The sequence below is a fragment of the Staurois parvus genome, unplaced genomic scaffold, assembly GCF_062004578.1.
Source record: "Staurois parvus isolate SC_StPar_1 unplaced genomic scaffold, SC_StPar_1.0 ptg000834l, whole genome shotgun sequence".
Taxonomy (NCBI): Eukaryota; Metazoa; Chordata; class Amphibia; order Anura; family Ranidae; genus Staurois; species Staurois parvus.
This window is the reverse complement of record NW_028318630.1, coordinates 697,443-710,057: the sequence shown is the minus strand read 5'-3', so window position 1 is coordinate 710,057 and position 12,615 is coordinate 697,443. Positions and strand designations below refer to the sequence as shown.

The 12,615-nt window shown below is 40.0% G+C and overlaps 1 protein-coding gene across 2 annotated transcripts in view; it reads right to left on the bottom strand.

Moving 5' to 3' along the window:
* The window catches only part of TTK (TTK protein kinase), an 80,338-nt gene that overhangs the window by 29,477 nt on the left and 38,246 nt on the right, over positions 1-12,615 (bottom strand). For both annotated transcript variants that reach the window (XM_089655346.1, XM_089655347.1), the window contains exons 12-14: positions 11,036-11,169; positions 10,236-10,365; positions 7,307-7,399 (exon numbers count right to left, since the gene is read on the bottom strand). In XM_089655346.1, the coding sequence (XP_089511472.1) occupies positions 7,307-7,399; positions 10,236-10,365; positions 11,036-11,169 (357 nt within the window). The remainder of the gene's footprint in view (positions 1-7,306; positions 7,400-10,235; positions 10,366-11,035; positions 11,170-12,615) is intronic.

Genomic DNA, 12,615 nt, shown 5'->3' with positions numbered 1-12,615 from the left:
AGCAAGGGGCAAGGTCACCACTGCAACCCTTGACGCTACACCAGTGGTTGGGGTGTGTGGTAAAAACACGTCTCAACTATGGGGTTTTACCACCCCTCAAATCGAAAATGGAAACAAGCCCTTACTGTTCTGAGCCCCCTATAAGGATGCTTTCACACTGATGTGCTGCGGTTTACCTGCGGCTTTCCTGCGGGTTAGCTGCGCTTTGTCTTCTTTGAGTTCCATTATATATTGTGGGTGAGGTGCACTTTCTGAAAGTGCACCTAAACGCCTGCACTAGGAGTTCTTGTGCTTTTCAGAAAGCACACCAAACCTGCAGAATATAATAGAAGTGCGCTTCTCGGATTTGAGGTGGAGGGTCACATCAGAGGGCTCCATAAGCCACAGGTTGAGCACCCCTGTCCTAAACCGTGCACAGCCTACTCCTAAACCATGCACCCTGTACGGTGTATGCTGCGAACACCTGAACTGTGCACGTAGCACACTCCTGAACTCTGCATACATAGTCTTACAGGTACAACCAGCCCTTTGAGGGCAACTATAATGCTGATGCAGTCTGCGATGAAATGGAGTTTGACACCCCAATTGTAAACGATCAAGAATGGCTCCGTACACGAGATAGCCGCTAATTCAGAGACACATCTGATAGACATGACAACCACTAAGAAGACCACTTTGCAGCAAAGACCATCCAAAGAAAGTACCCTGATAGGTTCAAAGCATGGCTTCTTCATGGTAAATTAAGATCCCAAGGCAGTACAGGTAGCTGTAAAGGTGGTCTAATCCAAAAAAAGACCTTAACCAAATGCCCACTGGGGAAATGTTGACATTCCTGATATACCTGTACCAATTTGCATTTTTTTGCCAGAAAATTATTAAGAACCCCCAAACCTTACATGTTTTGAAAAGCAAAGGCCCTGGAGAATAAAATGTTGGTTGTACACAATATTTGTTCAGCGGTTTATCAAATGAAAATTTTTAGGAAAAATTATAAGTCCTTCAGAAGATGATCTAGGTATTCTTTTGACTGAATGACCTGAGTTCTTAAGAGAGCAAGAACAGGTGCAAGTACCTTTGTGAAAACGAAGGGTGTAGAAAATAGGCCAAGTGGCAGTGTGACCATTTCGAAGAGTTTGTCTCCAAATTTGTAGCTCAGAAAGCAACTATGAGGTGGGTAAACCGGAATATGTAAGCAAAGCATCCTGGATGTTTACTGAAGCTCAGAATTCTCATCTCAGAGAGGCAACAATCCTTGTGGACTCTATGCGAAACTTTGGAACATGAAGGCACTTGATTTTAGGTCCAGAACACAAAAAAAAATACTCCAGAACCAGTTAAAAAAAGAAGAATTTGAAAATGGAAGGTTTTGGGTTGTTTGAGAGATGAAATTGATGAGGGGCAGAGTTTTTAACCTTTTTACCCCTTTGAAACTAGTGGTTTGGGACATCTGTAACTCACAGAAAAGCAAACTGTAACAGACATCCCCCCAGCCCAAGGAATGAGGAAATCACTTCATTGTGAAGATGGAAGTTGAAACCTACTGGGTCTACCCCAAAACCAAGTCCTGTGACTAAAGGAAGAACTGAGTTTTGGCTTCAAAGACGAAACCTTAAAAAAAAGCTATGGGGCATTCTTCTTTTTGAGGAGGCAGAAACCTCCCAAAGAAGGGGTCTTGGAACTTTAAATCGTGAAACCTTAACATACTTTATGTATTTGTCAAGTGACTCATCAAATAGATGTCCTCCTTCAAAAGGGCATAGATGTGAGGCTATGTTTGCAACCATCTTCAGCTGTCTAGGCTTTCAGCCATAGGAATTTTTGTTCATAGAGAGAAACAAGAGGCATTCTTAAGGTCTGTGTCATGACCTGTTCTAGGACATCAACACAGAGTACTGGTTGTTCATTGCCCCAGTTCAATTAGCTGTGGACTGCTAAACAAACTGCAGCAACGGCCAGCTGCAGAGCAGGACCAGGAAAATGAAAGATAGTTTTTAAAAACTATCTCAGTTTTTGTCAGAAGCATCTTTAAATGAAAGAACAGCAACAGATTTGTTTAAAGTGGTATAAAAGGATTGGCTAAAAAATAAACAAAAAATAAAATAAAATTATATGGTTTTGCAGAGCAGCCCTGATGCTTTTCTTTTCGGGTCTCCTGGCTCCTCCCCCTTGACCAGTGCTATGAGGGCATTGGTGCGTGCTCACTCTCGAGCCCGGCTCCATGCATCAAAAAAAAAAAAAAAAAAGAGCTGAGGCTCGACCTCGCCTCCCACTCTCTCATTGGCTCACTGGCTGTGATTGACAGCAGTAGGAGCCAATGACTCCCGCTACAGTATCAGCCAATTAGGAGAAGGAGTCCCAAGGAGCCGAGGCTTTCATGCACACTGCTGAATAGAGAGAGGGTTCAGGTGAGTATTAGGGGAGCTGAGGGGGTTAGCATCACACAGGTTTTTTACCTTCATACATAAAATGCATGAAGTTTAAAAAAAACCTTCTGCCTTTACAACCACTTTAAGGCTGAGACTGCAGGGTCTACAGAACAGACCACTTATTAGTGAACTCTAGAATTCTGCAATGATTCTCGGTGAGGTGAAAATCCTTTCAGGATTAACCCAATTATCCTACATTGCCCATTCTATTTGCTCATGAATGGGGAATGTATTTTAGACTTGGCAGGTCTCTTAGTACCCAAGGGGGCATGGTGAGGAATGACATAAATTGAGTGCGACAATGCTGAGGCATTTGTGTCCAGCAAAAGTGAGCATATCTACACTGGCAAGCAGGTTGCATCAACTTATAACATCAGGTGTACGAGAGGATGGGGGGGGTGCAAAAACTTCCACTAACATTGCCTTTGGGTCCTTTTTCATTCCCCACAAGGTCTGCATCCTCTAGAGCAGGCTCTTCATTTTCCAATGCTGGCAGAGATGGCGGGGGTGTAATAGGAACTTGGTGCTTTTGGGCTTTAGACAATCATGGCTGTATTAAGGGTTTTAGTAGTCTAGGAAGGTCTGACACTGTTGCAGAAAACAACAACAACGATTGAATATTCCCATAATAAATATTTACATTGTCCAAACATAAGACAGTCAACATTTAGTTTGGGTGAACTTAGTAGACAATCAGTCCAAACACTAGAAAAGCAGAGAAAAAAAGAAAAAGAAAAAAAGAAATCTTGCTTACACCTGAGGGAGAAACCCTGTACTCCAGAACCCTATATCTGGAGGTGGTGAGATCTATACCAATAGGGGTCATTTCAAGATTTTATTTATTCCAAAATCATTGCTAGAATTTCCCAACCAATGGTTCATTGTGGTATATTGTTGCTGACGGTGCATAGTGGTTTAATTTGCTAAGTTTCCCGTATCATTACTTACAGTGCTCAGCATAAATGAGTACACCCCAACAGATTTGTCAGAAAACCTTTCCTTTCAGAATCAACATTTTCTGTGGGACACTATACTACAAAATACTCCCACAAATGCGGGCCATTGACTGCAAACAAGATTTGTTCATTTGCACACACAAAAAAATTGTTTTTCACTAACAAATTAATTCAAGACCACGTTACAAAAATGAATACACCCCAATAAAAGTCTTGGCAGCAATGCTAAATTTTAGACAACAAAATCCTAATTAACAAGTATTCAATCACAGGAGAGTCTAATTCATTAAACAGGTATCCAGCAGACAGTTGATTATAAAAAGGATGTTACTTTAAGAAAACCCCTTCTCATTTCATGCTGTCAGCAATGGCATCATTTCTTTACACAAGAAAGGTGAAGGCTACAAGAGGATCAGCAAAGCTTTACTTAGCAGTCAGAATACAGTAGCAAATGTACAATACAAAAATTTAACAAAGATGGAACTGCAACCATCTCACAGAGATGACCGGGCTGACCACGGAAGTTAACACCATGACAGGAGTGTCTTCTGATGAGAAGGGTTGACGAAAATCGCCATGCAAGTTCACTGCAGTTAGCTAAAGAAATAGAAAGCCAAACTGGGGTGATTGTTTCCCGTGACACAATAGAGCAAACACTGCACAGGAATGGCATGCATGGGTTTTGTCCACGAAGGAAGCCTCTCCTAAAGCCCATGTACAAAAAAGCCCACTTAGAATTTGCCAGGGATCATGCTAAAAAAAGAGACTACTGGGACTCTTTACTCTGGAGTGATGAGACCAAGATAAATGTTTTTGGAACAGATTGCTTCAAAACAATATGGCAAAGGTGAGGAGTACAAAGAAATGCGTGATGCCTACAATGAAACATGGTGATGGTGTTGGGGAGCTGCATTTCATTGATAGTATCATGAATTCACAGATGTACTGCTCCATAATGAAAGAGAAGATGCTACCATCACTTCGTGCCCTTGGTCGTCATGCACTTTTCCAACATGACAATGATCCAAAACAAACATCTAAGGTCACTGTTGCATTTCTGAAGAACAGTGTGAAAGTGATTCAGTGGCCAAGTATGTCCCCTGATGCAATCGAACACCTATGGGGAATTCTGAAGAGACAAGTTGAGCATCACTCTCCATCCAGCATCCAGGCTCTAAAAGAGGTCGTTCTTGAAGAATGGAAAAAGATCAATGTTGCAATACGTCGCCAACTTGTTCATTCCATGCCTAGAACACTTGGTGCTGTCCTTACAAATCATGGAGGTCATACACAATACAAGATGTAGTAGTTTTTGTTGTGGCCTGTATTCCTTTTTTGCATCCACTAATTTGAGTAAAAGTGAAGATTTTGCCATCTAAGTTATACTAATAACCTTACTTTCATGTAGTGAGCTAAACAAATATTCTATAAAGCTCAGTTTTGTAAACAATTTTGAAAAAAATTGTTCTTGTGTTCATTGAGATATTGATTCAAATCTCTCTTTTCAAAAGTGGTGTACTCATTCATGCTGAGCACTGTACATGTTTTGTATTCTGGAAATTCACATGTGTATGGTGGAGATTGGTGCTAATTTGTTGTGAAGTTGAAGGTTGTTGTCAGTAGAAACAAGAGTTTTTCCTGTTAGTAAGCTGTAGTCTTATAGTTTTAAAGGACGTGTTTTAAAGTGGAAGGTGGGAAACTGCTCTGAGGGTGACTAGGGTATTTTTCTATCTCTTGGTTACTTACCAATTATATATTTTTGGTTACACGCTTACCTGTATGTACATGAAACTAATTTAATTGTGGTAAATCATTTTGATAGCATATATGAATTGCAAATCACGTGTGCATGTGTGCGTTTTATTTACAAATAGATCACCCTTTATATATAACCACTTCCCACCCAGCCAATAGGAAAATTAAGGCTGGGTGGGACTCTTGTCGATCTGGGTGGGCGTCATGACGTCCCTCCCGGACCGCGCCTTGTGTGCACCTGCAGGGCCGCGCTGTGGTGAGATATGTCACCGGCTGTGTACTTCGGACACAGCTGATGACAGATCTGTGTACCGGCCCGTTGCCAGTACCATGTGACCTGCTGTGATCAATCATAGCAGGTCACATGACAGTTGTAAACAATGGATGGCTTCCTTTCATGCCATCCATTGTATACAATTGTGTCACTAGCTGTGATTAATCACAGTGAACACAAGCACAGACCGGGCCAGTCACAGCCCGTCTGTGTCATGTGACTATCCGTGGCCAATCACAGCTGATCACAACAAAAACAACCTGAATGAATTGATTTCATTCAGTTAAATGCTTATTTATAGCAAAGAAATTATTTGCTATAAGCAATCATATTGCTTTAAAAAAAAAAAAAAAACAAATACTGATCACTTCCCCAAAGTAGTACAATGGGACTATGGTAACATTATACTACTTTGGTCATACTGTAATATGAAAAGAAAATCGAAAAAAAAAAAACGTAAAACAAATTAAAAAAAAAAAAAAAAATTTCCCCCCGTACTGTGACCAGTAGGTGTTCCTGATCACCATCACACCAGTTATATGATGACACTGTACTGCACCGGTGACCGTATGTAAAAAAAAAAAATATGACAATTTTTTTAATTTGTTCATTTTCCAAAAAATGACAAAAAAAAATGACAACTTCAAAAAACTCACTATGCCTCTTATGAAATACATCAGACTATCTACTTGGCAAAAAGGGGTCATTTGGGGGATATCTGTACTGTTCTGACATTTGTGGGCCTCATGAAATTAGATTGGCCATCAGTACTTCAGGATTGATCAATTTTCAGATATATCCCATAGTTTGTGAACTCTAACTCTCCTACAGACTAAATAATAAATACTGATTTGGGTTATTTTCACCAAAGACATGTAGCAGAATACATCTCGGCCTAAATTTATGAACAATTATTTATTAGCAATTTTGTATAACAGAAACAAAGAAAAACTTGTTTGGTTTTTTTTTAATTTCTGGTGGGTTTTTTTTCTGAATTTTCTGTGTTTTTTTTTTTTTGTTAACTTAGCAAAAAATAAAAACCCCAGTGGTGATTAAATACCATCAAAAGAAAGCTCTAGTTGTGTGAACAAAAGGATAAAAATGTAGCTTGGGTACAGTGTTGCATGACCGTGCAATTGTCATTCAAATGTGAGAGCACTGAAACCTAAAAATTGGCCTGGGCAGAAAGGGGGTAAAAGTGCCCGGTATTGAAGTGGTTACCCACTTGCCCTCTAGAGAATTTACCCCCCTTCCTGACCAGGCAATTTTTTGTGATGCGGCGCTGCGTTACCTTAACCACGGCCTTTTTCCAAGTGGTCAGCCGTATCCAATGACACGCTGACCACAGGGAAATGTAATTGCCGGTTTTCGGCTGCACTTTCCTCACGCTGTCAGTGCATGTCAGGCAGTTGTCAAAGCAGGGATTGGCACCAATCATCAGGGCTTTGATGATCAGTGCCCTGATTGGTACCCAGTAGTGCCACCCACCAGTTCCGCCCACCTGTGCCACCCATCAGTGAAGGAGAAAAATTACCAAATTTTTTGCTCTTTTTTTTGTTTATAGCGCAAAAAATAAAAACACCCAGCAGCGAGTAAATACCAACAAAAGAAAGCTCTATTTGTGAGAGAAAAAAAAAATAAATTTCATATGAGTACAATGTTGCATGACTGCGCAACTGTCATTGAAAGTGCGACAGCGCTGAAAGCTGAAAATTGGTCTGGTAAGGAAGGGGGTATAAGTGCCCAGTAGGCAAGTGGTTAATACACAGGTCTCTCCCAGTGTAACTTCTGAGCAATATCTTATAAATAACTATTTCATCCACACTTTTGACCCCCAAAAATCGATTTCACATAGATATGTTATACATTTTGCAGAACCAAAAATCAGAGGTTACCTTGCTAGAGCCACCAGTGCCGATTTGTTTTAAAACTACATAAATTCTTCCTTTGACTACAATACAGTCATTAGATGCAATTGACGGAGTCATCTGAAAAAAGAAAAAGATAATAATTAGTTTATCAGCAACAAAGGCTCCTCTCCTTGATAACCACATAGATCTGTCCATTATTGCAGTTTTGCAGAACTTTTGAAACTCCATTAGTCTAAAATAGATCTCCTTTTGATATTGAAAAAACAAAATGATTACTCACTAGCCTCAGATATTTTCCAACAAGCCGGAATGGGTCAAAATGATTAGACCTATTTCCTATGTTCATGCCTGTACTGCATGGTGTCCCCAAAATACCCAATTTTTGCATAAAAAGCTCTTCTACAGGTCACAAAAATTTGCTCATACAGGGACACCCAAAGTATTAAATAATTTGCACAGGGGGAAGGCTGCAAGGGAGCACAGATTGGAGAGTATCCCTTTCTTGGCATCAGGACACACTATCATTTTGCCTTGAATGGGCAGGTGACAGTGTTTTCTTAAAGTGGTTGTAAAACTCAGACATGAAAAATGAACAAAGCATATCCCTCTAAAGTGTGTACTTGTCTCTATCCAAAGCACCAAGTGTAATTTCTGTTTGCTAATCCTTTGCTATCAGCATGAGCTACTTCTGACAAGATATCCTGACACCAAGAGAAAAAAGGTGACAGAGCGGGAGCTTCAGCAGATTGACATAATGCTCAGCTCTGTTTCCATGTGAAGGGGGGTGGATCCCTTTCCTTCAATCAGCTTTCAGGCTCTCCTCTCCATCCCCCTTTTTTCTGACAGCTCAGACAAGCTTATAAAAGCTTTGTTTCATCTGCTTTTATCACCTGAGGCCAGTCGCTTTACTGGGTATATTTGAGGGTCTGCAACCACTTTAAAGTTAATATGTGAAGGCAAATTTGGCAAGTACCATTTTTTTTTTTTTTTTTTTTTTTTTTTAAGGTGCAGGACTCAGGGCAGCCATCTTAATCCTGGCAGCTTCCCTATTTCTGAATTTGTGGGATAACAATAAAGTGCACCTATCACATACACATGAACAGCAAAGTAAGCTTGTAGCTGTATAACATGAACCTTCTTAGTTATAATTAGCGTGCCTGCGGAGTTATCCTTATTGCCACGGTTGTTCTCTCTCCCCAAATCCTATGCAAATATTGCCAGTTTGCGTATGTGAAGGACTGAGAACCACCCTTCCCATGTGATATTGCTTAGACCTGGTGAGAGTTTGCACCAAGTACTGCAATCAGGAATGCAGGAGGGGGCATGCATGGCTGACCCATACCTACAAGTTATTTCCAGCGGTGAATAGCAAAAGGGTGGAGGTGGTCTGCAGGCTGCTGAATAGAACTTTCTAAAAACAACACAGAAACCTGCCTCAATACTCCTATCAAGAGCCCTCAGCCCTGATGCAAACAGCAGGCTGTCTCCTTTGAGGAGGTATGCAAATATCAAAATGCCTTGATAGGTTAATGTCAGTCCTGGAGGAATGGGCATTCCTAAAAACGCTGCATAGGCATGCAGACTGCCCTATGTTATACCGATATGTAATGCTGAGCCTCCACTGAAAATGAAAAAACTCAATGAATGACAGGGACAGGCCAGAGACAGTAAGCCCCGTTCACACCAATGCAACTTTTCATGCGATTTGACAGTTCAAATCACGTGACAAGTCACACCCAATGATCGGCAATGGAACCGTTCTAATTGGTGTGACTCCAACTTCGCCAGAGTCACACTGATTTGGAAAGTAATTGCTGCACTACTTTGGCGATTTCAGGTGCAGCTTGCATAGACATCTGGGCATGAAGTTACACAGATGTCTTACAAGTCGCACTGAGATCCGATTTTGAAATCGTGCAAATTCAAGTGAAGTCGCACAATTTCAAAGTCATATTTAGAGTGAACCCAGGCTAAGGCTGGGAATAGGATGCAAGATGCTGGATTTTCCCAACCAAAAAAAAAAAAAAGGAGTTGGGCTCAATGAGTGGTTGCAGAATCTAATGCACACTGAGAGTTTAAACCATGTGTAGTGAAATCAGACTAAGGAATTTTTACTACAGGAAAGGAGCCTGTACAATTATGGAAGGCTAAAGCTGGACATAGATGGATTGAAATTCTGTCAAAAAACAAAAATTCCCAGCTCACTTACCAACCAGCCTGCAACAAACCGAATTATCTCATCTAACAGTTCACTTTAAAACCCCACATTTTAACGTGAACGGTTAGGGCAATACGGTTTGTTGCAGGCTGGTAAGTGAGCTGGGAATTTTTGTTAGTTGTTTTTTTGACATGTGTCGTCCTTCCATGTGTTCCCTGCTGTAAAGGCCAGTTATAGGTTAGGGTGGTTGCCATTTGTTTGGATCGAAATTCTGCTGGTTCAGCAGGAACTATGGCCATTACCGCTAGAGAGAAGGCGAGCTAATGAGCGGCTTCTCTCGACTGGGAATGTTGAAAAATGTTCCTTTGATCATTGCTGCAGAGTGTGCAGTGATTAACTAATATATGACTCAACTGTAGTTGTTGGTACCCAGCGTGCATGTCTGCTTTCTTAGGTGCATGTAAATTTTATAAACTTTACTGCTATCATAAGGGGCCCTTTGAGTACTCCAGTATTGACCTTAGACTGTAGAGGGCAGGAACTAATCTTATGCACAATTTGTAAAGCATTGCATAAAGTGTGAGTGTGAGTGTGTGTGTATTAAACACAATCTGCTATAGCAGTTGGGAATTTGTTTACATGCTGGCAATGCTGCCACCGCATTACTTGTTGTGGCAGCAAGTGGTAAAAAGTAGACCTTGCATGCAGTGAAGCAATGTATCTATCAATTAACCCAAACAAAACTAGATCATGGACTACAGAGATGTATGTGTACAATGAAGAGAAATACATTACCGGGAAAGCTGAAGGCTGCAGAATAGGATTGGCTGGAGTATGTGGGAGTTTATAATTAGGCAAGTTGTTACAAGGAGTAGAAAGCATTGAAACTGGTCTCAGCGGGTCTTTCACAACAGGAGTTCTGAAACTAAACCATAGGAATCATGTTAAAACTGAAAACACACAACTTACTTTGTCAATTTAATAAGCACCAAAAGACCATGCTCCTGAAAATAAAAAAAAGAGGTGTGATCTTAAAAAATAAAATTTGCTTCAGAATTCCAAAGCTGGCAAAAAAAAAAAAAAAAAAAACAGCTTGGAGAGGAGAATCATCCTGTATTTTATGAATGGGCCATAACATGTGGGTCATGGTGTGCATAACACTGCAGGAGTATGATACAGCGAATGGTGATACCCACTCTCCATTGCAAATGAGCTCCTCAATCCAGTGTCCTTATAGCAGTCAGGTAGATATACACTATGGGCTATTTGGACAGAACCTAGTTAAACTACAAAGTATGATTTAGGTTGTGGTAGAAAACCAGAGCAAAATGAGGAAACCCAGATAAACTTAGGGAAAAAACCCCATTCTAATATTGTCCTCTGTGGGAACTGAAACAGATGTCCCAAAGTAATATGAAGCATTCCCATTAGTTCAACCATTAGCAAAACAAATCTATAAACTGAAAACCTGACAATTATGTACACCCAAATACACAGCACATTATTACTAATTTTGGTAAAATGTAAATACTGTAACCTCCAAGTTAACAAGTTATATACATAAATGATATTACATTCTCTTTATTGGAAATTACCAATTCATATAATCCTCCTGTGGTTTGGCAGGTGTCCTGCAGGTTATAACAGGTTCACATTTAGATACGGACATTGGTGGGGTTACCCTTCTGGCAACTGGAAAAACACTGGGATCCATACTCATTCGTTTACCCTAAAGCAAAAGATTGAAAAACAATGATTGTAAAACTGGCAATTGTATATACAAAGAGAGAAGTCCACAAGGTGCCATGCACATTGCTGGACCTAAAGCCCAACTCCAGGCAACTTAAACACTTGCCCTCCTGAGGATTTACCCCCCTTTCCTGACCAGGACATTTTTACAATATTGCGCTGCGTTACTTTAACTGACAATTGCGCAGTCATGCAACGCTGCACACATTAAATTTATGTACTTTTTTCTCCCCACAAATAGAGCTTTCTTTCGGTGGTATTTGATTGCCTGTGCAGTTTTTATTTTTTGCACTATAAAAAAAAAAAAACTATTTTGGGGGAAAAAAAAAAAAACAATATTTTTGACTTTTTACTATAAACATGTCCAGTAAAAAAAAGAAAATTAATAAAATTTTGTCAGAAATTTAGGACAAAATGTACCGGTAATCTGCTACACGTCTTTGGTTAAAAAAAAAAAAAAATCCCAATACGTGTAAATTAATTGATTTACGTGAAATGGTGAGATATATATATATATATATATATATATATATATATATATATATATATATATATATATATATATATATATATATACACACACATATATATATATACACACACACACACATACATATATATATATATACATACATACAGACACTGGCGGCGATCAGTGACTTATAATGGGACTGCGGCGGGCATTCTGACATCCCCAATGACACCAGTACAGTAATCAGTGCTAATAAAAAGCACTGACTGTACTAAAGGCACTGGGCAGGAAGGGGTTAACATCTGGGGCGATCATAGGGTTAAATGTGTGCTATTTCACATAATGTGCTGTGTGTGTTTCACTGTAAGCACACTGCTTTGTATAGCTCTACTATGCAGAGCCATACAAAGCAGCGTGCAGGAGCTGACAAGGGAGAGATCTGTGTTGTTTTTATGTCCCCGACTCTCTGCTCACTGAAAACTGAGCAATCAGTGGTTTTTGATCACTCAGCTCTCAGTCTTAAAAGAGAAGTATGGGTTTTAGGAACAAAAATTATACCTAGGTGGATGCATCTGTTCCCTTCCACTTCTAAGTACTGTATGGCTCTATATGCATACATATAATATTCAGCGGAACACATGCAACTCTCTGTAGAACAGTGCAGCCTGATACTGACCTGTATGTTACATAAACAACGATCAAAGCCACTCATGTTAAATTTTTCAACATTATAGACACCGACACTGCTGTTCTAAACGCTTCCATACCATGCAACAATCGGTTTCCTGTTTTCCCACCTCCACGATGGCCACATTTTTTTTTTTTTTTTTTAAACACAGTAACCCCCTCCACCATTCCTTAACAGATGTAGCATGGGCTGTGCTTAGGCAATTAGGTACGGAAATGTTCACACATAAGGGACCAAATTGTCTGACTAAATGGATATTTCTGTTT